The following is a 25,522-nucleotide window of genomic DNA, read 5'->3' on the forward strand; positions in this document are numbered from 1 at the left end:
GAGCATGAGGGGATAGAACAGAGGTTTATCCAGATGAGACTCTGAGCAGAGTAACTGGCCTGTGTCTGTCCAGCTCTTTACCATATGTTAACAGTTTTACTGCTTGCCAAATGAAAGGAAGAAGAAAAGATTTGGTATTTTTGCCAAAGTAACTGTTTAAGCATTTCATGGTGGATCCCTAGTGTGGATCTATCATTTTCACACCTAAACAGCTTTGTTTGTTTGATTTAGCCTTGTGGCAGTAGTCTGAGGGACCAAACAAGCAAGTGAGTGAGTGAATAAATAAATATATGTGTGTGAAAGTCAGGGACAAAGAGTGAGCAGGTGAGTGAATACTAAGTGAGTGAGTACAACTGCAGTCACTAGATGGAAGTTACAAGTTTGTGAATGTGTGTGTGTGTGTGTGTGTGTGTGGCAATGAGTGATTAAGCGTATAAGTCAAAGGGAATTAAGTGAATACAGTGTGTGTGTGTGTGTGTGTGTGTGTGTGAGTGAGAGAGAGTGAGAGAGAGTGAGGGAGGCACCAGCAGGCCCAGTGACTTTCCCAGTGACTCATTAGGTGGGTAATTAAGGCACAAAGCTTCGGCCCCGAGGCTCCACCAAGCTGCACTCTGAGCTGCGACTGCTAATGATGCCGTCATGGACCTCAGAGAAAAAGAGAGAGAGAGAGAAAGAGAGAGATGGACAGAGAGACATAGATTGGTCCACACAGTAGAGGCCCTGACTGCTCCTCACACAGAGAGGTGAAAAGACAGAGGGGTCAATACTGTTCACACTCTTCAGCGATGTAATAGACAGTAAACCCGCCTAAACTCGGATTTTATGAAGAATTCACTAACTTTTGCAACATAAACAATGAAATGTAACAAATCTTGTATTTTATTTAGAGGTGGTAGTTGTTGCATTTTTATACTATAGTGGCAATAATTATCACTAATAACTTGTGTTGTCACCAAAACAGAATTTTAACTTTAAAACCTCTTCTTGCTCTTCTTTGCTCTAAAAAAACACTGTTGTACTTGGAGCTGGATAATTCTATATTGTATCTACAATGTTTCTGAACTGGCTGTTAATTGACAGAATTATCTTAGGATATTTGAGTATTTTAGCTCAGTAATTCATTCTACTTGTTTTCGTTGTATCCACATTACAAATTATCATTATATTATATTAAATGTTTCCTGTAGCATAAGTTGGTACCCACATTGAATCGGCTGGTCGTCATCACTTTGGTTAAGACTGAGAAGTCTCAGGTCAGTGAATCCCCATGAAATTAGAACTGGCTCTCTTAACTTTTTCCTCTAGCGCCAACATCAAGTCAAATTTCCACTTTGTCCAATATTGTGGTTATTGTTAGTATGTAAACATGCTGACACTGTTTTTAACTCAAAGCACCGCTGTGTCTAAATCATGCCTCACAGTCTGTGGACAGTCAAATATACAGAAAAGTTTGTTTATACTAGCCAATGTTTGACCAATAGGGATTATAGCTCACTCACTCAGTTTCTTTTTTATTTTCATTTCACCATCATACCACTGATTCCTTGCCCTGGCTTGCTCCACTGTCTTGACACTGAGGAGAAGTGATGACAGAAAAATACAGAAAATAGACACTCACATGTAGAGGCAGAGAAAGAGGTTAAGAGCAAAAAAGACCCTTCAGAGAATTTTACTCTTCTCTAGTGTAGGGAATAGATGGAGGGGGGGCGGGGTGCAGAAAGCAGTAGTGGTAAAAGCGAGACAGAGGGAGAGAAGGAGAGTTGAAGAGATTGGGGAATGATTCCCCACAGAAAGCAGAGGAAGAAAAATAGGCTAAATGTGCAGAGGAGCCAAGCAGAGAAACTTCCCCCTCCTGTGGCAAAGGGGTGAGAGGAATCAGAGCTGGGGGAGAGGAGAAATAAAATAAAGGAGGTGGTGGTGGGGAGGACAGAGGAGTTACTGGCATTTCCATTTTGAGCCTGTATGAAGGCTAATGACTTAAGGCGGGCTGCTGGGACCTAGCAAGAATATTGCAGGTGGTCCTCACAGGAGTGGAGAGCTCCTGAGGAGTCTAAGGCCATTTTAATTGGACACTGAATAACGATATGACTACTTCACAGAGAGAATAGTGAGGTGGTGCTTTCAGTTCGAAAAGGCCAATTACAGTATACTCATGCTGTCTTGCTTTTATGTAGACTTTATGAAGGTGCACAGGTTTGTATTCTGATGGGTTTTATTACTAATTCCTCTCAGGGAATATACATGCATATATGTGCCACTGCAGAGTGATTGCTTTGGGTCATGAAACAATGTATAGTAATGAGAAGTAGATTAAGATTATAAATAGCCCTCGCCAAATCGTGTTTTTTGACTAGTGCTGTGCTAATGTAATGAGAAGGAGATTAAAATTATAAACAGCTTTGGTGTGATGTCTTCATGAGTGAGTCCCAGTGTTGTGTATCTTTCACTCTACTGGCATGAGCATTAGGACGTACATGTAAGTGCACAAGCACAGCTGACAAAATACACATTGTTTTTGACAGCACAGAGAGTAATGCAATTGTATGGTACATGCTGCAGTGAAGAGAAGTATTAAAGATGTACTAATTAAAACTTTTATACAGTGACAGTGACGGGGAATTATCACCTGACTCTGCAGTTCCTGTCAGTTCTACAGTTTTTAGTGTCTCTCAGCTCATTGTTTTGGTTCACTCTCACCGCTCTCTCCTGCAGTAGCAGATAACTGTTTTCAGTCAAAAAAGCCCTGATAAATCCACTGTATGCTACCAGCTGAGAGTTAGCATAGAGAGTTAGAAAGTTAGCAGCTAGCTGGTGAACATAGTGGAGCATTGAGCAAACAGACATATTTCCCTTTACCTGGAGACCAAAATGGCTGCATTGCTAAAAGAAGAGTGAGTATAGGACTTCAATCAAACATACTCCATATATAATATTGTTATGTGAATCAATATGACAATATTGTATTAATAACTCGCTCTCAAGTGGCCAAAAGAAATACCAATACTGCAACGGATATGGGCAACGGAAGCAATCACCTTTTCAACTCATTATTTATTTTGAGTTATCTTTCTGGCCACCTGGCAAATGGAAGTCCATTATTAACTCTCTTTTAGCTGTGTTTTGGTAACTCCTGAAAACAATTTCTGACTCTTTAGTAGCTAAATGTTCCACTATGTTCACCAGCTAGTTGCTAACTGAGTTTCTCTACTATTTGGTGCTGAGTGTACAGTGTCTTTATGAAAACAGCTGCCTGCTGCACTCAAAAAGTACATGCTGAGAGCAGAGAAACTGAACCAAAACATTAAGTTGTGGGCCAAAAATGTGCTGAGGGGAACTACAGAGTTGGGAAATAATTCTCTGTGGGTTTATCACTAAGAGCAAACCCCTTTCACATCTAAGTAGGTCTGTGAGCCATTGTTATTATAGTAATATTGATTATAGCTGATTCAAGTAAAGCAAAATACTGATGTGTTTCAAAATTATACTTGACTAAATGTAATTTTAATTCCTGTGTTGTCAGGTACTGAAAGTCATGTTGGGTCGTACCAGAATTCCCCCTGTCCCCAGTGGCACAGCAGCAGTTCCCTCAACTTCTTTTTATCTGAAAGAAAAATAAAAACACTCTAAGAGGCTGTGCATCAATATGAACACGTCAGCTGCTAATTGAGCCATTACTATTAGCAGAAACAAACAATTCTCCAATCATGATGAGGCGAGGTAATATCACCGAGCGAGGAGATGTGGTGGATAGGATCAGCAGGATCAGAAATCAGTTGCAGCGGGTGGATAATATATGCTGGGCTATTTTCTCCCCCATGCAAATGCGGTCAAACCATTTCTCCCAGAGGCAGAGCATGGCGCGTGTGTGCAGAGCCTCTGCGCTCCAATCTTTCAGCTTATTAATTTCATATTTACTCATTTATTTTTAAATGTGTTGAGTGATGGAAATGCGGCAGGCTGCAGCTCAGAGGTGCTTACATGGCAGATGGGTTTAAAAGGGGAAGTGAGCCAGTGTCAGAGGCAGGATTTCAATTCAAAGTTGAGGGATCTCTTTTTTCTTTTATTATTCATGGAAAGTGAGAATTATCCGCTGAAAGTTGACCGAGCATACACGGCATCTTACTGTGCTGCTTATTCAATACAAAAGCTACACTTATCAGTTTGGTGCTAAAATGCCCTGCTCAAAGGCACATGGACAACATTGTTTCTGAGACAGCGAAAAATGTTTCCACTGTATGTCTTTTTCTAAGCCTTTTTAGAAGGATTCAAACTGGCACCTTTGAAGCAGCTGTTTTCGGTCTGAACTCCAGCTTAATACAACAAAGAAGTATTGGCGATGCATCACTCAAACCACCTTAAGACAAAGCTTTTCTTAGGTTTTTGTGGAGGCTAAAGAAGCATACCAGCCAGATGTTGAAAATATTTAAGTGAACGTCAGAAAGTGGGGGTGGAGGTATCTGTGCACTAAATTTTATGTTGCATCAGGACATCGGCTCCAGCTGTGTATTAAATAATATTTGGATTTTATCCAGATATGAGACACATGAAATGAGGACAGCTGCTAATTCCAAGTGATGAGTCAGTTAAATATGTGTGTCCATGTGTGGAAGGTCAGCATCAGATAAATAAATTGAACCAGTGTTTATTATTTATTCTGCTCCTTAGATGAACTCTCTCACACATACATATTCAAACTGCATATTTATATCTTCACTCTAAACACACTCAATCTTTCTTCTCTCTCTTTCTCTGAACTGACACACAACCACAATCTGCCTCTCACTACTAAACTCTTTCCCCACTGTTTTTAGTTGCCTTCTTAATTCCTCCTTGCATTATTTGTAATTTTTCAAATAAATGCCCATATTCCTCTTTGGCATCCTCTTCTTTTCTCTCTTTTTATTTTGGGTGGGCTGAGATATTAACTTTTCTCAACATCATTCTCATCTACATTAACATTTTTGCGAATTGGATTATCCAAAGCGACTTACATTTGAGGAACAACATATAAGCATCAACAAAGCATCAAATACAGCACGAGATCTGTGACTGACAAAACATACTACTAAGGGCAGAAATACAGGCTAGTAAGAGCTAATTATTATAAATTGAACCAGTGTTTATTATTTATTCTGCTCCTTAGATGAACTCTCTCACACATACATATTCATCAATGGGGAAGACACATATTGATACATATATGACACATATATGTCATCAATGGGGTAAGAAGTAAGAGTTAACAAAAAAGTGCTATCAATACAAGAGAAATGTAAGGGGGTAGACGGAGAAGAGCACAGGAAGTGCATGTTAGAGGTTAGGACTTATAGTGTGTTATAAGAGAAAGTGTTCTTGGAAGAGATGAGTTTTCAAGCGCTTCTTGAAGTCAGAGAGGGACGCCCCTGCTCTGATAACATGTGGTAGCTCGTTCCACCATTGTGGAGTCACAGATGAGAACAGCCGGGACTGAGATTGCTTTGTGTGTTGGGATGGCATAGCCAGGTGGCGTTCGCTGGAGTCGCTACTCCTGTCCGAGAAGGATAATCAAACAGTCCAATCTGAACATTGTTAAGAAAACAAACTTAACCACAAGATTCTGCCATCTATTAGCTGTTCTGGAGCTTTTGATCATATCTCACGATCTTCTAGGCAGAGTTCTCTCAGTTGTCATGGAATTGTAAAGGTTTTAATTTTTTCGAAACACTTTAAGGACTTCTCGTCCATGTTCACCCTTGACCTTGGTAACATCGCCATGTTCTGATGAATATCATGTGACGTGATCAAAAGCTTCAGAGAAGCTACTAAAATGACGTTGTGGTGGGATTTTTTTGAATGAACATTAAACCTCAATCTTTTAAATGGTGATTTAATAACGAATTCCACAAATAAACACAGTGTGGATTTATCTGAAGTGCAAATATCTGAAACTATATCAATAGAGTCAAATACAAACTAGTTGATCGCCATATTTTGATCCACATTTTTTCTACATTTTTGGATGTTGTGTTATTCACCTTAAATGGCACTGGTGTTTGCCCACACCTGTAATGATGATCACTGTAAAACTGCAGGGCTTTGATATAACAAAACTCTTGATAGTCGTACGCACAAACAAAAAAGTTATTCTGACCCTCGCCTTGTCATACCACATGAACAATGAGCAGCTGAAGTGCGTCTTTCCATTAGCCTGAAGACACAACTATCACTCCCTCTCCGTACATTAATACATACATTCCCCCGACTTTTGTTTCTTCCTCCGTGTTTAATGGCAGTGTCTGTTTGATGACTCTGCGTTAACACAATTTTCCAAAAAGCCAATTTGTTGGTTGTCAGCCAGAAACGGCTTTTTTTTCTCATTATTTGTCATGAAGCGATTTGTTCCTGTGAGTTTAGGGCTCTTTTCTGTTGATATGTGCGAGATTTTTCTTCCAGGGTAAACATAAAGACGGGATGAAGTAATTGGCTGCCAGTTTGCCATGAAAGGTTCACCAGATTGCCTGTCTGATCAACCACAGACTCCTTCAAAGCCCTAAATATTTGCAGTATTAAACATCAACATGGACTCACATACAGCACTTATACAGCAGCTAATTTGCTCTCATCTATGCAAACAAAGAGATACTCCTTGGATAACACGATTTGAGGGCATACTAACCATAGTAAACATCCTTACAACAGCATGAAATTTAGCACTGGGCAACACTTTTCTCTGGGGACAGCATGAAAAATAAAATTTGGTCTGATAAATAAATGTAGAGCCTGTGTATTTAAAGGCCTCTGGATGAGATTATTAGCAGCTCACACAGCGATTAAAGCCAACTTTAGAAGTCGCCAGCGGCTGTGTTCCCACTGCCTAATTGAAACCATTCCTTATTTACTCATCTCAACTAAGGGGATCAGAGAGCAAGCAAAGACGGTTTCATTTCCTACTTAATATCTACCGCCTCGTGAATCATGCGCACATGCAATAGCATCCCTCTGGGGAAAGGACAGGGTGTTCGTGTTGCACCAAAATGAAGAGGGAAGGGAAGAAAAAACTAAATCAAAGATCACAGAAGGATTAATTCCATTTCCAAAGGCAGCCAGCGGTGGATGGAGAAGGAAAAGGGAGGGAGTAGCAGAGGGGGGAAAGATGAATACGTTTAACCCATTTGCGATGGCGGCCTATTTCTTTGTGTTAATTCCTCCACGCCTTTTAATTTCTAAAGCTCCTGCATTGTGGCGCACTAGGACAGAGTGTGATTGAGAAATTTGGAGGAATATTTTTAGCAAAAGCGCTCACTTTCCCTGAGGGGACAGCATATGATTTTTTCTCCCCTTCATCCTCCTCTACTTCTTTCGTGGTTTCACAATGAACCTCTGGATTTGTGCCTGGGAGGAAAGGCTGGGATCTGAATCAGCTCTCTAGCTACATCACAGGAGCTGCCTCCTGATTGGCACTAGCAGGCTTGTTCCAGAAATCCCTTTTTCCTGTATTGCAGTCCTGATGATGTAGTGTAGCACGCTGAAAGCGTCACAGTGTTACAGCCTGAATGAAATGATGACAAGCTTTTGTTGAATTTGTCTGCCGGAGGAAGGAGTGGTTCTTCAATGTGAAAAGTGTGGGGAGTGACACATTCAATGCAAAAGAATTATTATAATCTAAAGAATTACAGTTGTAATATATTACAGATCAAATTAGAGATACAATCTGATGTTTCCTTTTTTTCAAAGCTTTTAAACAAAGACATTTGAAGGAACAGCCCAGTACAAGTATCAACTGTTAAGTTGTTAACCTTTTTCACCCCTCTTTGTTCAAATTTGACTGCTGTCTCTGTTTATTTGTCTCAAACAGCGTATGTACCGACTCTCTGGCAACATACACATCAACGGTATATGTGCGGAGTGTATCTGTGCATTGTTTATGTGACAGCTCAGCCTCTGATATTAAAACTTGCCAACAATGCCTCTTTCAGACACCTCTCCTTTTTCTTCTTAGTGCTCTATATTCAAAAAATTGGAGTCATAAAGCTTCAGATTAGTCCAAATGTTTCACTAAAATTGAAACTTTTTCAGGTCATCTGTGCTTCATCATACCAGATTACATGCGCAAAAAAATGCTTTGATGACTTCTTAGATAAATAATGTATAAAATATAAAGACACAATATGAAGGAGAAAATGCCATTGTGAATGTTAAGACATGCAGAATAATTAACATTAGATAGTAGAAAGCATGTATAATTATACATCGGCATCACTGTGTGTAGTAAATTAGTCACTAGACCAACAGATCCACGTGTTACTATCACACTAACACAAGAGCCTGTTAGCCAAATGTAGTAAATGACACAGATGTCATGCAGAACTGCTTTGCACACAATAACAAGACTTAAACATCAATCGAGCAACAACGCTCAGTATGTGTGAGAGTGCGTTGTTTCGTGTCAGGGGTTTAAATGTGGGATGGCTGACTGGCCTGAACAGATGCCTTTGTGTTGCGTTGTGGGAAAAACAACTGCACTGATTGTGTAAAGTTTTGCAGATTTCTGAGGCACATTCAGAAACTAATAACTAAAGATATTTTACACATAAGTTGCAATAGATCTAGAGTTTTGAGATTTTCAAATATTGATTAGACTGTATCAAAATACTTTGAAAGTATTGTTGGTGTCGCTGACTACCTGAGACAAAACACACAAATAACATGACTTGCATGGCTGCTCCACCCATACTCGCCCTCTCTCTGACCTCCTATTGAACTTCTGTACTTTGACTTTTCCCATGGATCTGTACATTTTGTTCTGTATAGTCTCATTGACTCTAATTAGCCAAAGTGGCATTTCCCATGTCTTGTGACAGCTCGCACAACCAGACCACCTCTCCCTCCCTCTCTCCCTGGTCTCTGGTTTTGCATTCATGTCTTTGCCTTGGCACTCTCCCACGCACCCCAGCTGTTTTGGCCTACAGTAAATGTCGCCTCATACAGCGCACTGCTGGGATCCCAGCCGTCATGCATGTGGGGCCAGGGCCATCTTGATCACGGCCTCTCTAACTTTCTCTCTCTTCCTCTCTGTTTTGACCTCACTGTCATTTCTTCCTCTGTGTTTCCTACCCTCTCTTTCCCATTATCAAGCTCCCCTTTTTCTAATCTAATTGCTCCCATTCCTGAACCTGAGCCACTCTCCCTTCCCCCACTCATTACCATACATCCTGATTGGCTGATGTTGCCTGACAGAAGCTGTTGTGTGGCTTGTTGTAACACAGCTGGTTGCTCCCTGAACCAGGCTGTCACCAGTGGCTGTCTGCTGCAGGTTTTCGTCCCTGAGGGAGGTGGTGGTGGGGGGGGGTAATGCTGAGGAAGAGCTTTGCACAGCAACTCCCTCCCTAACTTACTTTTTTAAAAACAGCTGGCCACTCACTGATTGCAGCTCATTAATGTCAGGCTCCTGTCCACTCTACTTGGACAGTTAGGTTGAGCTGAGAGGGAATCAAAGTAAGTGTCAGAATATAGATAGCTGCTGTGATACACAGCCTAAGCAATCAGCTCTGATTGGATTTTGATCCACTCTTATTAACTCCCAGATTGAGGGGATGGAGTGAAAAGTGTGATGCTAATTACCAAAACAAACTGGGAATGACTCTAAAATCAGTGTTGGTATCTGAATTGCAAATCTTCATGTGTGGTGTTTTTGGGGGGGAAAGCAATTTTCCTTCTTGTCTACCAGTTTGGTGTCATTAAACAATGTATGAAGTCAGGCAGGTTTAAAGCAGCAGAACCTTTCTACGATAATAAAGACCTCACGCATAAGTGAAATGAAAAATGCTAACTGCTGTGAAAAAGGACTGTCATTTACATCATTTGCATTGTATGACAGAAATAGTTCAGATACAAAGAACTGCAGTGAAAAATATTTCTCATGTGGTTTCTTTTCATCAGTTTACTTCAGCGTTACCTGAAACTGAATTCATTGGAAATTCTTTATCCACTGAGCTGCATTAATACTGGAACTATTAAATCTGCTAAATCTTTTTATGTATACTATATATATCACATTTCAGGTACAAAAAGGAAGAAAACACAAATTCAGACACTGGAAAAACAGAATTAAAGGGTCTTCAATAGAGGATATGGTAAAGATAACAGACACAGTCAGCAACAAGAAGGAAGGAGAGTGACTGGGATACTGTGTGTTGGGTCCATATCAGGGAACAAGGGACATGTGTGGGACAGCAAGACGATGGTTGTCAGGTTTGCAGAGAGGAGCAGGCTCAGGTGGCGTCTGAGGGCATCTGGTGGGCAGGTGGGGAATCATAAGGTCCGGAAAGGTCATTGAAAAGTCAGGTGTTACCAAGATTTTGTGAGGCTAAAGGGTAAGCAGACAGGTCAAATGGCATTATAAAGTGAATATCTATTTAAATACTCACTATTGACAGTTGAACGTGATTCACACTGCAGGAAATATAATTAAGAACAAATAACGAGTATGAACAAAAAAACAATTTGTCTTTTTCCTGAGAAAACTCTGTAACAGAAGTGACTGCTTCAGAGACTCAGCAGTGACCGCCACCATGGCTGACAGACAAGGAATAGAGAAAACTCAAATTTCATAAACAGAAATCCAAAGCAACAGTCCCGCTTCCTCTATTTTATAACCAAGGAACTGTTATTATCCAGAAAGTCCAATGCAAAACAGCACAGTCATTAGCAAGTGGCAGCTGGCAAGATGTGTCCAAATAACAGAATTCAAAGATCACACATTCAAGATGTGTGAATTCAAGATTCCACATGACACGCCTCACACGTTCTTTCCCTGTCTCTCAGGTGGGACGTCCACGCTGCGTCTCTCGTCGGTGCGGGAGCTGCCAGGCCAGCTGCAGGAGCTTTACCAGCAGGGCTTTGTTCTGGCAGCCGTTCACCCGTTCATCCACCCCTGTGGTCCAGAGTCAAACAGCCCACAGCACCAGCTCTACCGGGCCATTCTGGTCCGACTCAGTGACGGGTAAGAGCCACATGAGTGATTTTTGACTATTAAATGTGTGATCATCTGCCATGGGAATACAAAACAACCCAGCCTAAGCTATAGTTTCTTCAGAAAATTTAGTCGTTAAAGGCTTGCAGCAGTGACCTTTGTTTTCCAGTGAAATAATTTATGCAAAAGTATTATTAGTATTTTTTATTGCGTTGTCAGCTCAAGGAAGATTAAGGCCAAGCACAGTATATTTGGGATACTGGCACTGGCAAATTTACTGAAAAACACTCAGTTTAAATCAATTTACACCCTTGTTTGTAGGTCGCATGCACCCAAATGTTTATATGTTTCCTGCTGCATGAGTTCACTGACCTATACAGTTTTAAAGATTTAACAACTATCAGAAAAGTGAAAAATCCTAAATTACAACTTTTCCAGGACCAAAAGTTAACACAAAGGTGTATTTTTTACAGGAATAAGCCTCTCTGTCACCAGTGAGGTGGTAAGTAGGGAGGATTAAAGGGAGAGGGCCCTTATTAAAAGAAATGTATCTTACTAAACAAAGGCGGGGGCGGGCTCTGAGAAAATCGCCTTTCAGACCTCTTAGCTACACCCCTGAGAATAAGACAAAATAATGTAGCCATTATAGTCACTTAAGAAAATATGTTAAGATTACTAATGTACCTTAATTGGTGTCATTATGTAGAAAACACTTGATGGGAATCAGATTTTGCTTTTTCTTCATGTTTTGAATGGTACAAAAATGGTATGCTGGCTAGTTGGGGAGTGATATTAGTAACATTATATACTGAAATGATGATAAGATGAAGTGTTTAAAAAAAAAAAGTTTTTGTTTTATGAGAGATCTCCACAATGGTTACCACCTAAAAACACAATGGCGGTTCGTGTCAAATTTCATATCAGTCGTACAACCTTTCAGCATCTCAACATCTGTTTGTGGCTCAGCAAGCTGTCATGTGGGCAGCTGTATTTGGATGTGAGTCAGCAGTAATCTCAATGCTCTATCTCCAGCCCTTTCAATGATCTGGCCAAAACCGCCTGTATGGCCAGAAGTCACCCTGGCCCCCTACATCTGCCCTCCAGCCCTGTGCCTGAGCCTATCTGTCCTGGGAACTGTGGGGGTGGGCGCACGTTTCAGTTAAGGCAGGACGCCAGGGAGTGGCTCCAAGGGTGGTTGAAGGGCATTTTGGGGGAGTGATGGACCGTGTAGGGTGGAGGTTGCTTTCTGTTTGTTTAGAATCCATCTAAAAAATCACTTTCTCTGGACTTAAGCAGAAAAAAGTATTGTAGCGTTTGGGGAAATTTATCGTTGGTTTTAAATGAAGCTGATGGCCCCAGGGGTCATGAAACATGATGAGCTTATTCAGGACCATGTATAAGTTCAAGTAAAAACATATCAATCAAAAAGATTGAAGCTATGGGGAGAATATTTTTTCTCTGGCAGCAGTGACATGCAGACAGGCAAAGTCCAGCAGCTGAAGCCCCAGTGGCCGGTCTGTCTGGCTCTGAAGTCCAGAGAACAGGCCTGTTTACCAAAACACTGTTCCCTGGCTGCAGGGCATGGATGTGTGTGAGGGTGTGTGTCAGCTGTACGTGAGTGTGAGAGAGAGACATGCCTGTTTCTGAAGAGGTTAGAGATCCAGCACTTGAACCTTTTGTGAGCATACTAAAGCTTCCTGTGTTTACATTTCTCTTTGTGCATATAGCATGTAGCTTAATGTGAATGAGAGTGTGTGACATTGTACAGGATAAATTTCCTGAGTAGAATCCACCAGAAAACACATTTCTGAACGCAGACAACCCATTCTGTAATTTCTTCACTGCTGAGGGTAAACACAACACTACTGCTACTAATCTACATTGATATCTCAGTCCTTTAGCCAAAGCTCTCCCCCACAGCGACAGTACAATAACTGCAAAAAAACAATACCCGATATTACATGCAACCAAGAGTGAGGAGTGTAATAATCAGAGCTGCTGTGCCCTGACAGTTCTGCTGCAACCACAGACTGATCATCTAACAGAAGACATAAAAAAAAACACTAGAGAAAGACTCACTGTGGAAGAATTTTGTTGTTGTTGTTTTTGTCAGAAAAAATAATGGTAATGATAATGTTTGATCAGGGATATAATTCAGAAGGGAAATGGAAGATGACCGGAGGGAATTTGGTGAAAAGATGAATTTAAGATAAGATAAGATAAGATAAAATACCTCAGAGCTAAGTTATAACAGAAAATGTAAGGATTCAATGTAGAAGAAGAAAACAGAAGCAAAGGAAGCAATAAACAAAAACATAACAAAAGATAAGAGCAGTAAATACAGTATAACGCAGTTAAAAAGTAATAAATTAAAAGGGAAGTGATTAATTAAGTTTGTGCTAATGTATGCAGATGATAATTTAAATTCTTAGGTGCAGTGTGCAGAAATTGTGCCCTGAGGAAAAACTGTTCTCAAGTCAGCGCCAAGCTCCCTCGTCCCTGCTGGTGTTTGTTGTTTTCATCCCTTCAGAAGAAACCAGCCACTGCTTTTTCTTATCATACAATATGAGAAACAAACTCCACAGCATGAGATAATTTATCACTGCAAACATGACAACTTAATTTGGGTGTGTCAAACTTTCTGTTTTATCATTTTTCATTACAATTTTGCCAGAGTTGTTTTGTGCAAGGTGTTGTGATATGCCTTGCTTAGTGTCAATCACCTGACAGCAGCGGGAAGAAACAGTAGTCTGGAAAAATCTTTTGAAAACCTGTTGCTGTACAGTCTTACTCCTCACATCCAGGCCTTCTCATCTGAGGCTTCTTGGTTCATCAGGATTGGATGAAGTTTTTAAGGGGAGACACTACAGGTGAATAGAGTAAAAACTTCACCATGATACTTCCCCTGTTGATTACTTAAATTAAGACACTTGTTTTTTGCATTACAAGTTCTATCTCACACAGGCTCCACCCTCTACTGGACTCTATGGGTACTACCTCCTCCAATCACACGCACGCACTTGCCCACTGAAATTTTATCAGCCAACCAATAGGACGTTGCTACCGATACGTGCATGACGTATAAATAGCAGTGTCCCTACTGCCTCAGCATCCTTTTTTCTTCAGCAAACTGCTCACTGAATTCACCACCTCCACGGATGGAGTCGCCACTTCTAGAAAATGATCTTTGCACCCAGGTGAGGTGACCCATGTCCTGCCCGGACGAGTCCAGGCCCCCCGCGGCCCACGGCGCCCTCCCGGTCAGAACCGAGTGAGAGGCTGGGTGAGGCCCGGGCATCCACTTTCACGAGCCTGACCGCTGAGTCCGCGCGGCCATAATGGTCCACTTTCATGACGTGACAGCCGAGAAACGAGCTGTTCTTACTGTGGAAACTGGGCAATGCAGCAATCTACTGTAGCTCTGCATTCCCAGTGTGCCCACGAGGACTTGCATGGGCACGCTGCTAGCTCACCGGCGGTGAAAGCCTGTTACATAAACAGACACGCCGCCCTGCCAGAATCTCTTTCGCCGAGCGGTCACAGCACAGCTAGACTAGTCCGCTATAGCCGGAGAGAGACAGCCAAAGTCAGGTCTCTCGGTATAGCAGGACGAAAGAGATCACTCGCTGCTTCGGTTGCTTTCGTTTCCACCACGAGCGGCTCGTAGCGTCTGTTGCAGCAGGCGAGGCTGTCTACCTGCCACTGCTGTGGTGCGTTCAAGGCCCGGTCGGCCTTTTCCACTCCGGCCCTGGTGCGTTCTAAGACACCACTGCCGGTTCAACCTTTCGAAAACGGCCCATGGTGCGTTCAAGGACACCACAGCCTTTTTCGATTGCAGCCCTTGGACAAAGTCTAAGCCTTATTATTTTAAACAAAAATAGAAAAAGGGGTGACAGAGGGACAGAGGCTGATACACACCACCAGACCTCCTCTCTCCGTTATGTGTCCAGCATGCATTTATTTGTGTTTCATATGCTGGTGTGTACACACTGAAAATGCTGTGAATGTTCAACTGATTAAATGCAGTGCATTGCTAAAGAGCATTCTCCTCCCCATCGAACCCCCTCCATCTTCGGCTCGGTGCGTAACGCGCTTCAGTCTCCACAAAACTGCACGTTCACCAATGCTAAGCTAATGATCCGACCTACGGCCCACACTACTCTCCTTGCTAAGCTCGAGAGAGACAGTGGGAGGGCCCAGGTCTTTGCTGCGCTATTCAAACCACTGAGACAGAAGCCCATCCGAGCGAGACGGTAGTAGGACCTGGGCTTCCTCCTCGCTAGCCGGCTGTCCGGCCCGCGCAACCACATCGCAGCTGTGGTGCGTTCAAAGGCACCAGGGAGCAACCCTGCGTGGACACTTTAGCCCATTCGACGTCGCCCCCCTCCTTGGGCTAAACTTCCATTTATGGAAAGTTTGGCGGTGGAGAGTGCCAAAGATGCGTTGTTCACGTGTACACATTTTCATGCAGAATGGCGACGCCGTTGCATGCTGACAAGCTGGGTGGACAGCATTCTGAGACGAGGCTACTCTCTTCAGTTCTGCTGCATACCACCAGTTTTCCTGGACATAATGGAAGCCAGTCTACCCTCTCAAGAGGAAGTAGACTTCCTGGCTGCCGAGATCTAGCAACTTCTGCTGAAGCAGGCAGACATGCACAGAGGTCTTGCACCATGTACTTTTGGTCCCCAAAAAGACGAGAGGCTTCTGAGCCATTCTGGATCTCGGCCACCTGAACCAGCATAGTGGACAAGAGGGCGTTTCCACATGCTGACGATAAAGAAAGTGCTGGAGTCAGTGCAGCCCGGGAACTGGTTCACCACCATCGACCTGAAAGACGCCTATTTCATGTCGAGGTGACACAGTAACAGGGAATTTCTAGGCTTCTCCTCTCAGGGGGTAGCCTACAAATACATTAGGCTCCCCGTCAACTACTCGCTAGCCCCCCACACCCTCAGCAGATGCATCGCACTGCAATCGTTGCACGAGAAGGGCATGAGGGTTCCTTTCTATTCACAACCTCATGGTCATGAAGAGATTGAAGCCTTGAGTGATCTCCACACAGCCCAGTTGATTTTGCACCACAACAGCCTGGGGTTGCAATCAACTGGGAAGAGAGCTCCCCCCAGCCGCTGCAGCGAGCTGAGTATCTGGGGATTGTGCTCAACTACAACACTCCAAGAGTGTATCTGTGCGCGTCGCTTGGTGGTCCACAGGCTGCAGCAGTGATGCTGCTGTTGGCCTCAGGGCAGTAGTCTATCAGGTGGTTCCACTGGGCTTGCTGCACATGCGACGGCTACAATGTTGGTTTGCCAGCCTGCATCTGGACCTCAAGAGGCAAAGGTGATGCATGGTGACCCCCCCCACCTTCAACTCTAGTGCAGGAGGACCTGCGATTCTGGGGGTTTCTCACTGTTTGGCAGCGTGGGTGCTGCTTGGCAGGGTGTCTTCATCCGTGTCAGTCTTTATAGATGAGTCTCTCACTGGATGGGGAGGGACCTGCCAGGGGAGTGCAGTGAGTGTTGTGGCTCCCTGAGGAGAGCCGAGGACACATTGCAATACACATTGCCAGAAGGGCTGCTGTTTGCATTCCCCCCCACCCCATCTCATCCCTCCAGTTAGGTGAGGCGGGAACGATCGTTCGTCATTCTGGTAGAAGTGAAGCAGCCTACAGTGACAGAGCCCTGGCCTGTACCTATGGTCTGGGGGGCTCTGTCACACGGGTGAGGCTTCATATGCACAATGCTGGTGTTGGACCAGCCTCTCCAGGTTTTTCTCCTAAAATTGTGGAGAGGCAGACTCAGGCTGGTCTAGCCGCTGAGGTCGCACAGACCATCCAAGCAGCGGGCAGAGGTCGCACAGACCATCCACGTCTTGCAGTAAAGCTAAGTGGTTGGGCTTTCAGCGTTGATGCATTGCAGCGTTGATGGATCTGCCTACCTGTTCGGTGGGATCCGTTTTCTCTTTCCTGCATGGTCTGATGGAGAAGGGGCTGTTGTTCTACAGCTATCTCTCCTGTCACAGGGGGTTTGGTGACAGAACAGTCTTCACCCACTCCCTCGTGATGCGCTTTCTGCAGGGTGTGAGAAGACAGCGACCGGTGTCGTGTCTCTCGGCGCCTCAGTAGGACTTGTTGCTTGTGTTGGTGGCTCTAATATCTGCGCCTTATGAGCCCCTGGAGAAGTCCTCATTGAAAATGCTATCTCTTGAACAGCCCTGTGCCTTGCTTTCACCTCTGCTAAGAAGGTGAGTGAGCTGTGTGCCTGTCGGTTCACCCCAGCTGCATGCTGGTTCTTGGTGTTGACAATGCAGCCAGATTGAGACAACACACCTCCTTTGTTCTTAAAAACAAAAGGAGCATGTTCAGGTCCAGGACAATAAATCTGGATGCTTTCTACCCCCCTACCCCACTTAGGGTGCAGGGAGGTGAGAGTGCATCTGTTGTGTCCATGTGTGCTAGGCTAACGTCCTATGTAGAGCACACGGCCCCCATTCGATGCACTGGTCAGCTGTTCGTCTGTTTCAGTGATGTCAGTCAGTATAACTCTGTCCAAGAAGAGCCTGGCCAGCTGGCTTTGTGAGTGAATCTCCCAAGCCTGGGCACGGGCGGGAACAGATCCACCCTTAGCGGTGTGTGCACATTCCACTCGGAAGTGTGGAAGTGTCTACGACCCTTTTTCAGCGGGGTGTGTGTCGAAGAGATCTGCACAATGGCATCTTGGCCCTTACTGTGCCCGTTTGTGCGTTTCTATCTCTTGGATAGGTCGGGCTCCTTCTCGGGATCCAGCTCGCAAGTGCAACCTAGGATCTGAAAAGTGAGGATCTGGTTACTACTGGGTGTAGAGGGGGAACATACACTGGCAGTGCCTGACGTTCCGGTGAGAAGTCAGGGCAGTCCAGGTGTTAATGGTCCGGCCAAACCCCTATTGGTCTCAGGGGTGTCCCACCATTCTGTCACTAGGTGATGTGGTGGTCGGCTTTGGCTGTCGTAACCTTCGTTTTCTGAAATGTTATACTGAAATATTCAAATGAGGCATTATGTAATGCTAACTTTTGTTGAATTTCAGAGAAATCTACAGATGTGAATAGACAAACTGTAGAAGGAGATGTGATCCTATGGGGGTATTTATGTTTCAATATTATTTGTGTGAACAGATGAGCGATCTGTGTGTAAATGTGTAATCTGGAAATATAAAACACTTTGCACAAACACAAAATAATTTTGAAACATAAATACCCCCATAGGATCCAAAGTCAAACACCCACACCCAACTATCCACCCCAACGACCTCCTTAAGATGTTTGGCATTCTAGTAATGATTCCTTTTCTTCTCACAGAGAACATTCATTACTTACACAGCCACATGAGCTCATTTGAACAAGCAATAAATGTTGTAATTTTTCATTAAAGTCATACATACGTTTTTAGCTCATTTCTGAAAGTTTGGCAAAATAAAATGCTAGTCACTTCATTTCCGTCCCCTGCCTTTATATAAATATACTTTAAGACAATGTGACAGAATTGCATAATTAATTAGGCATCAGTAACTCTGATACATCAAGCATTTCATTGCTGCCCCCACCTAAGATGTCTTTGTTAATTTGTTTTCTTTTTATCCATGTGGACTTTTTTGTGTTTTTATCAGCTGCTATAATGACAGAGATTTAGACTTGAACCTGGATGTTGCAGAAATGGACACCCTCACTCAGACTTCAAGAAGAAATAGCAACGTCAAGGTTATTTCTCTTTTTCAGTCAGCCAACTTTTCCAACTTAGTCAAAACTTATTAAACAATATTATAATATACCATAGGTTGATGTTATGACCGTCTTTATTTATCAGAAATCCTTTTTTTCCCCATCAGTTTGGTAAAGCAGATGGCACTTAATGCTACAGAACCACTGAGCCCCAGCAGCCATTGAGAAGAAGGCAGACTGAGGCTTGAATCAGAGCGGTAGCAAATTCAGAACTCTTCGTCATTACAACTGGGAGAAAAACACTTGCTGGATTAATCCAAAACTGACCCATAATCCAAAAGTAAACTGATTTAAACTGTTGAATGCACTACATTAAACAAGTGTATAAAGCTTAAGCTTGGCATTAGTGACACACAAAACTAAATTTTAAGCCCAGTGATTAAATGTTTCTTACTGAAATACTAGAGAGTTGTAGTTGACTGCCAGGGACATACCATTATCTATGCAGAAAATTAACATTACTTTAACTTTTGCAACCCTTGATGCCAGAAATATCTCCTATTAGTTTACATCTATTATTTTTAAAAAGATGACTATAATGCACCTGGTGTGAGGTGAAAACAAGGCAGCCAGCCACTCATTTTAGAAGGTAATATAGTTGAAATGCATGGCACCTTATCTGCCCTCCCTTCCTGCAGATTGTGGCCATTAGTAATCACCTCCCATGCTGTTCTGTAGAACAACTCGGATTCACTTTCGGCATGCCCAGACATTCGTACAAACAGTTGAAACACTCCTCAGCTCTTTGCTGCTGCAAAATCGGACAACAGAAATATTGATTCTGCGTGAAAAGGCTACAGCTGAATGGCCCGCATCTCTCTCTCTTTTTTAAAAGAGGTGCTTGCCTTGCTCTGGAGAAAAAGACACCATGAGGGGGGAGAGAGGAAGAAAAGAAAATCACAGCTGGAGTGTGAAGAAGTAGAGAGAGTAAGGCAGGAGGAGGCTGAATGGGATGAAAAAAGGAGAGAGAGGGAAAGATATATTGAGTGAAAAGGGCAGAGAAGACTACCATCCTTTGGTGGCACCAGCCGAAAGCAGGACCAGGCGTTATCTCCGGCGTCTGTCACCGTGGAGACAGCCGCTCACATCAACATAAGCCCAAGGGAATCCAAATCTCTTCCAGGGGAAAATGAAGGAAGATAAATAAGAGAAACCAAAAAGCATAGCATAGCATCTCCTCTCCAGTTCCCTTTCGCTGTCAGACCCAGAAATCAAAAGAAGAAGAAGAAGACAGGGATGGTGTTGGGTGTGTGTGTGGGGGGGTGGGGGGGGTTTACAATGAATGGGATTGAAAGCATGACAGTGAGCACTCATTCATCCGTCGCTCCAAAACGAATAGCTTTTTGTGACTGCACTGAAAACAAAGTGAAAGTCAAGGTAGATGAACTGACTGGAGTACAGCAGCTGCACAGTATTTAGCATGTGCATTATGTCCATGGACACAATCCCAGTGGAGTCTTTACAGTATTAGCCTCAGTGTGAAAGGATCAGCCAACAAGACACTTTACATGGAGGGGGTGACGCTGCAGGAATCCGTTCACAGTCAGGAACTACACAAAGGTTGTGGGCATACAGCGTCGTGTCATCTGTAAATGTTAAGACACTGTCACCTGACTGACATATATGGTTAAGTGGGTTATAACTTTAGAAACTATAGACAGCGATTTGTCATCAGCAGCGGCCACCCCCCGTTACAACCTGCTGCGGGAAAGAAGAAGAAAAAAACCCTGCAATGCAGACAGAATGGATTGGACCGTTTGAAAATTTAAAATGTCAACTGTCAAATTTCCCAGTGTTCAATTTGATTGCGATGGAATAGGGTTACAGTTCAGCAGGCAATGTCTGATGGGATATATTCATCATTATTGGGTAATTGCAAGTAGCTCCCATGTGCTTAGGCACAGAAAGAGAGGGATTGAAAGAGAAAGATGGGTAGAGAGGGAGGAGAAGGGTGGAGAGCTTAAGAGAGAGATGGACAAAGAGGAAAATAAAGAGGTGCAGACTAAAAACCATTAGGGGGGATTCACTCTGGTGAAAATATTCACAAATGTGTGAAAATGTGACAGTAGGAGAGGTGTGCTATACTGTATTATCAAAGCCCCACACAGTGACAGAATGCTAAACATGGGTTCATGTTTGCTCCCTGACTGTGTCGTCATACCAACAGATAAACGGTGGGTGAAGGTGGTGGATGAGAGGTTACACACGACTCTGTTCCTAATGCAGAAAGAACTAGAGCGAATTCACATTTTCACTCAGACTGACAACGATGTGAAAATGCTTTTAGTCAGCCTTGACATTTTTCTGTAGCTTGATGCAAAAGCTTTTATTGTATACATTAAGTGCAATTCAGGTCCTCTCAAGCAATTTCCTTGTACAGCAAAGTAATAATTCAAAACACTTAACTGAATGCTTAATTTGTTACTCTCTGGCAATGATTGCTTTAAACAATATATAACCTGATTTGACTTCAGCTTCAGCTACACCTTTCCTGTAAAATACAGTCCTGTACACAAAAAGTGATACAGTTGTGATTTTAGCACCTTTCAAAGCTGTTAATTGTGACCAACACTGATCAGTCAGTCCATCACTCTGGTCCAAAATGAAATATCACAACAACCATGGAAAACAGTGAACATGCTAAAGATTATACCTGCTAAATATCTTATAAATAGCATATTAGCATTCTCAGTGTGAGCACGTTAGAATGCTGAGGTTATGAGCTAAATGCTCAAAGCATTTCACCATAGGACAACTCAGCACAACACTGGTGAAGCTGTAGCTCTGTCTCTTCAGCAAGTTTTCCTCCTGCCACTACACACATACACACTACGCCTACACATGCGCACTGACGACCCAGGGTTAGGGTTACAATTTTGGATTCATTCACACACTTTAAAAACATTTATTGGACGTTTTTTTTCTTCTTACATGTTTATTTACAGCATTAAACATTGAAATGTTTATTGTAATAGGCTGTATGTTAACTTATTGGGAGAAAACTGGTAGATCTATGTAAAATCAGACGTTGAGCACCCCCATATTGCATAAATGGCATGATCCTTGTTTCGCTGCGAAGCTTTGACTGTGAGATTGACAGTCGAATCAGGCTCCGCCCATCAAAGCATCAAATCTTTGACTATTTGGGATCAGCCCTACTCCCTCACAGCTAAGCAAGCTAGTTTTTCTTTCTTCACTTTCTTTGGCTAAATATACAGTATAGAAAGAATTTCATTGGTCCACAAATTTTTGCCCACCCTACAACTCTATTCTACCTATAGAATTCATGGTTGCAGGGAACTTTCTACCTAAAAGGCTGAAACTTGGAGGTTGAGTGTGAGGTAGTGTGTGTGTGAATACATAAATGTGTGTACACAGCTATTACAAATTTGTGCTTGTTGTTCTGGGATTCTAACAGGTCAAAACTTGAAAATGTTTTGCTTCAAATCTCAAGTAAGTCAAGTCCTTATTTTTATGACTTAAGTCTGACTTGAGTCTCAAATATCATGTCTGCATGTTTGCACTTATTGCCACAAATGGTGCCAATCATGTGATAAGGTGAGGTATATAAATTATTTGAACAAATCAAACTGAGCTTGAAGGTTTGCTCTGAGAACATTTCAAATTTAAACAAAGACTAAAGTGACTAAAGTGTAGACTTCTTTTCCTTTTTTTTCTTTTTTCTTTTTTCCTTTTTTTTTACAGTTTGACTTCTTCTGAAAAACAATATGTCAAAACAATCCTTTTTCATACCTCAGTGAACACAGTGTAATTGGAAACCGCACATTTACAAATGGTGTAGCCACTACACTGCTAAAACAAATCCCAAAGCAAGCCATTAATAGGTAATATGCAATTAGTTACCATGTGAACGTTCAGCTCCAGCGGGAGCGATTAGTCCAACACAAGATGTTCTGTGGCAAAAAGAAGCATGTGACCCATCTGTGGACAGACACAGAGGGGGTGGGAGTGGTAAGCAGGTGTATTCACCCAGGAGGGAGCTCCAGGTGGGCAGGCTGGCATTTGACACCCGTCTAACCACACGAGACCTCAGAGGCTGACAGCCAGAGCTGCACGCCGCATGAAAAGTCACTGTTTCACAGAGAAGATGGACTGCAGGTGATGCAGCTGCTATTTTTAACCCGAGGCCTCCCTCCAGGACTGAGTGCACCGTTTGAATTGTTGTTCTTCTGACACGCCTTTTTCCCTCTCTGACACTCCATTCAATTTTATTCCAAAATGAGTGGTTCACCATTTCAAAAGAAGGGACACCCTCTCTGTACAAAACATTTGATAGCACAAAATTATATGAATTCTAGTGCCAGTTCTTGATTTAAAAAAATCATGGACGTGCAGACTTCTCAGTACAGTATTGCCAAAACATGTTGTAAAGCAAGTTAGAATGTAAGAAAGGAAATGCAACACATTTGCACTTAACTACACTGTATACACTATGCTGCCTGTCTGTATCTCTGTTTCTCTCTGTTTTGTTTCTTGAAGATGTGCCTGGAGCACAACCAAGCTGGTTGATTGTGCTTTATGTCGCAACCAACAAGGGACACATCCACCTTTTTTGACAGTGCCACCAGGCGTCTGCCATTGTGCCTTTGAATGTTATGACACAGCGAAAAATGAGAGCCTGCTCTCATCTCGTCGTAATGAATGTTTCACAGAGCGTGCAAAGTTTGTACTTAACAAGTCAGCCGGCCCAGTTTTTGCTCTGCAATGTGCTGTGACAGTGATATTCGCATAGCGACGGGTGTCAGTGACAGTAGAGTAGAAGTGTGGTGGTGACGCTGTGTTTTTAATTTATTTTTTATTTTTAGATGGGTGTCATGAACGAGGGCCTTTGGTTATGCTGTGAAGTCCAACAGAAAAGCTGGGATTTAATGTGATAATGCAGTGATGTTCAAACTGTGTGAGTCTGATTTATGTGGGAAAAATACAAGAGTGGTTTCACTCTAGCAAGTCTGAGACGATTTAGGTTAGCAAAATGTATTCAGACAGTAAAATGGCATGTAAAATATAGGCATATTTTTGACAGGGCAGAGAAGAAACACTTGTGTGGCCCATCATGCAAACATGTAAAGCAAACAGCAAAATATAAAGAGGCTAATCTTGCTCTCGGTTTCCACCGTAAATAAAGTAGAACAAGCTTGTGTATAAAAACTCTGGCAGCTTGAGCAAACTTTAAAGGGGCACTCCAACTTTAAATGTCAAAATGACAGGTAGTACTACACAGTCTGTCACAGGTAGTACTACACAGTCTGTAAAAACAGTTGTATAATGTCTGCTGTAGCTCTGGAAGGAGCTTTGTCAAGTCTGAGAAAATTACTCAAGTTATCTCAGCTTGGGCTTGGAGACTAATTGAAAGTCTATGTGACAAATTGAAGTTTGAAAAATGGTTGTTTACCAGGCAACGAAAGAAGTCTCTCCTTCTGCTGCACAGATTTTCTTTTTTTATCTGTCTCTTGAACTGCAAGTACAGTATTAAATAGTTGAGCGTCCTTTTAATTGGCATCTTTCATTTGAACAAAAACACGTCATGTAACTAGTTAGTAGTCAAAATGTAAAGGGGGGAGTTATGCTATACATTAATTAAACATTAAACTGGTCAATCTACACCCAAGGGGGGGGGGGCAAGACAGAAAAATCACTGTGATAAGGCATCAGGAACACATACACGCACACACACAAGGAGGCAGGGACATGTGTGTGCATTCAGATGAAGTCTTGCGTATACTGGGAAGCTGCAAGCACAGCCTTTAATACACACACCAGTATGCACGCATGCATCTTTTACCCTCTCACACATCAGGTGTCCGTGTAAAGCCAGAGCTCACGCAGAGCACACACTCACACACACACACACACACACACACAACTACTGTATATGCACATAGACTCACACTGCACACTGAGGAAAAGGGCGTGCAGGGCTCCTTCCCCTTGTCAACAGGAGAAGGAGCAGGGCGATGGAAGCTGGGGCATTAGTCTCCTCAGGGCTAGGTCTGGGATTTCCTCCAGAGTACTGAAAAGGAAAATACAACACCATATAAATAGATTCTCCCCGCTCAAAATACTGATATGGCCTCAGCAGGGAGGGCTGAAGGTGGTGGGGGGCAAGATGAGATTTGCATTGAATTTTCTGCTTTCTGTGCTCCCCATGTGTTTTCTTTCATCCATGTGGATCTTTGTCTCACCTAAGTGTTTTATTGTATTTTTCTCTCGCCTCCCACAGGGCAACAACAACATTAACTAAGCTTCTTGATGCAGTGTAATTTGTTGATGGGGCATTATTTTTGCATTATAGATTTGATGCCTGGGTCTGTGAATAGCACCCTCTTTGTGGATTTTTTACAGAATGACTGTAATTTTATAAATCTAGGTTGTTTGTGAATGTGTGTTTGCATGTGTGTGAATGCATGGGTACCCTTGTGTATCGTGAGCATTTGTCCAGCAGGCCGGCTGGCTGAAAGGCTGAAACTCATTGTCCTCTCTCCCCCACTGTGGTGCCTGCAGGGCGGAAAGGAGCCAGTCAGTCTGCCCACCGTACAAACTACAGCTGGAAGAGTGTCTATCTGCTGAGCAGGTGCCCACCCCAGAGCTCATCCAGGGCTACGTCAAGAAGGTAGGGCTGCATTGCAAATGCCAAGCTGAAGGTTTTGTCAGTTTGAGCCCAGCTGGAAGGAGGGGTGCAGGGAGGACGGAAGGAAGCAAGAGATAGGGAGGGATGAATGCATTTACATTGTAGGGACTTGTTTCCAAGATGCATATTCTAACATCAAATACTGAGTGAACACAGACATAGAA

At 42.9% G+C, this 25,522-nt stretch overlaps 1 protein-coding gene across 1 annotated transcript in view; it reads left to right on the top strand.

The window, feature by feature from the left end:
• The window catches only part of LOC119897089 (raftlin-like), a 109,104-nt gene that overhangs the window by 30,694 nt on the left and 52,888 nt on the right, over positions 1-25,522 (top strand). The window contains exons 3-4 of the mRNA XM_038710648.1: positions 10,804-10,981; positions 25,232-25,340. Of these exons, the coding sequence (XP_038566576.1) occupies positions 10,804-10,981; positions 25,232-25,340 (287 nt within the window). The remainder of the gene's footprint in view (positions 1-10,803; positions 10,982-25,231; positions 25,341-25,522) is intronic.

This window comes from Micropterus salmoides, unplaced genomic scaffold, assembly GCF_014851395.1.
Source record: "Micropterus salmoides isolate LMB-PRFRI ecotype aquatic unplaced genomic scaffold, ASM1485139v1 Ms_hic_scaffold_11, whole genome shotgun sequence".
In the NCBI taxonomy this organism is placed as follows: domain Eukaryota; kingdom Metazoa; phylum Chordata; class Actinopteri; order Centrarchiformes; family Centrarchidae; genus Micropterus; species Micropterus salmoides.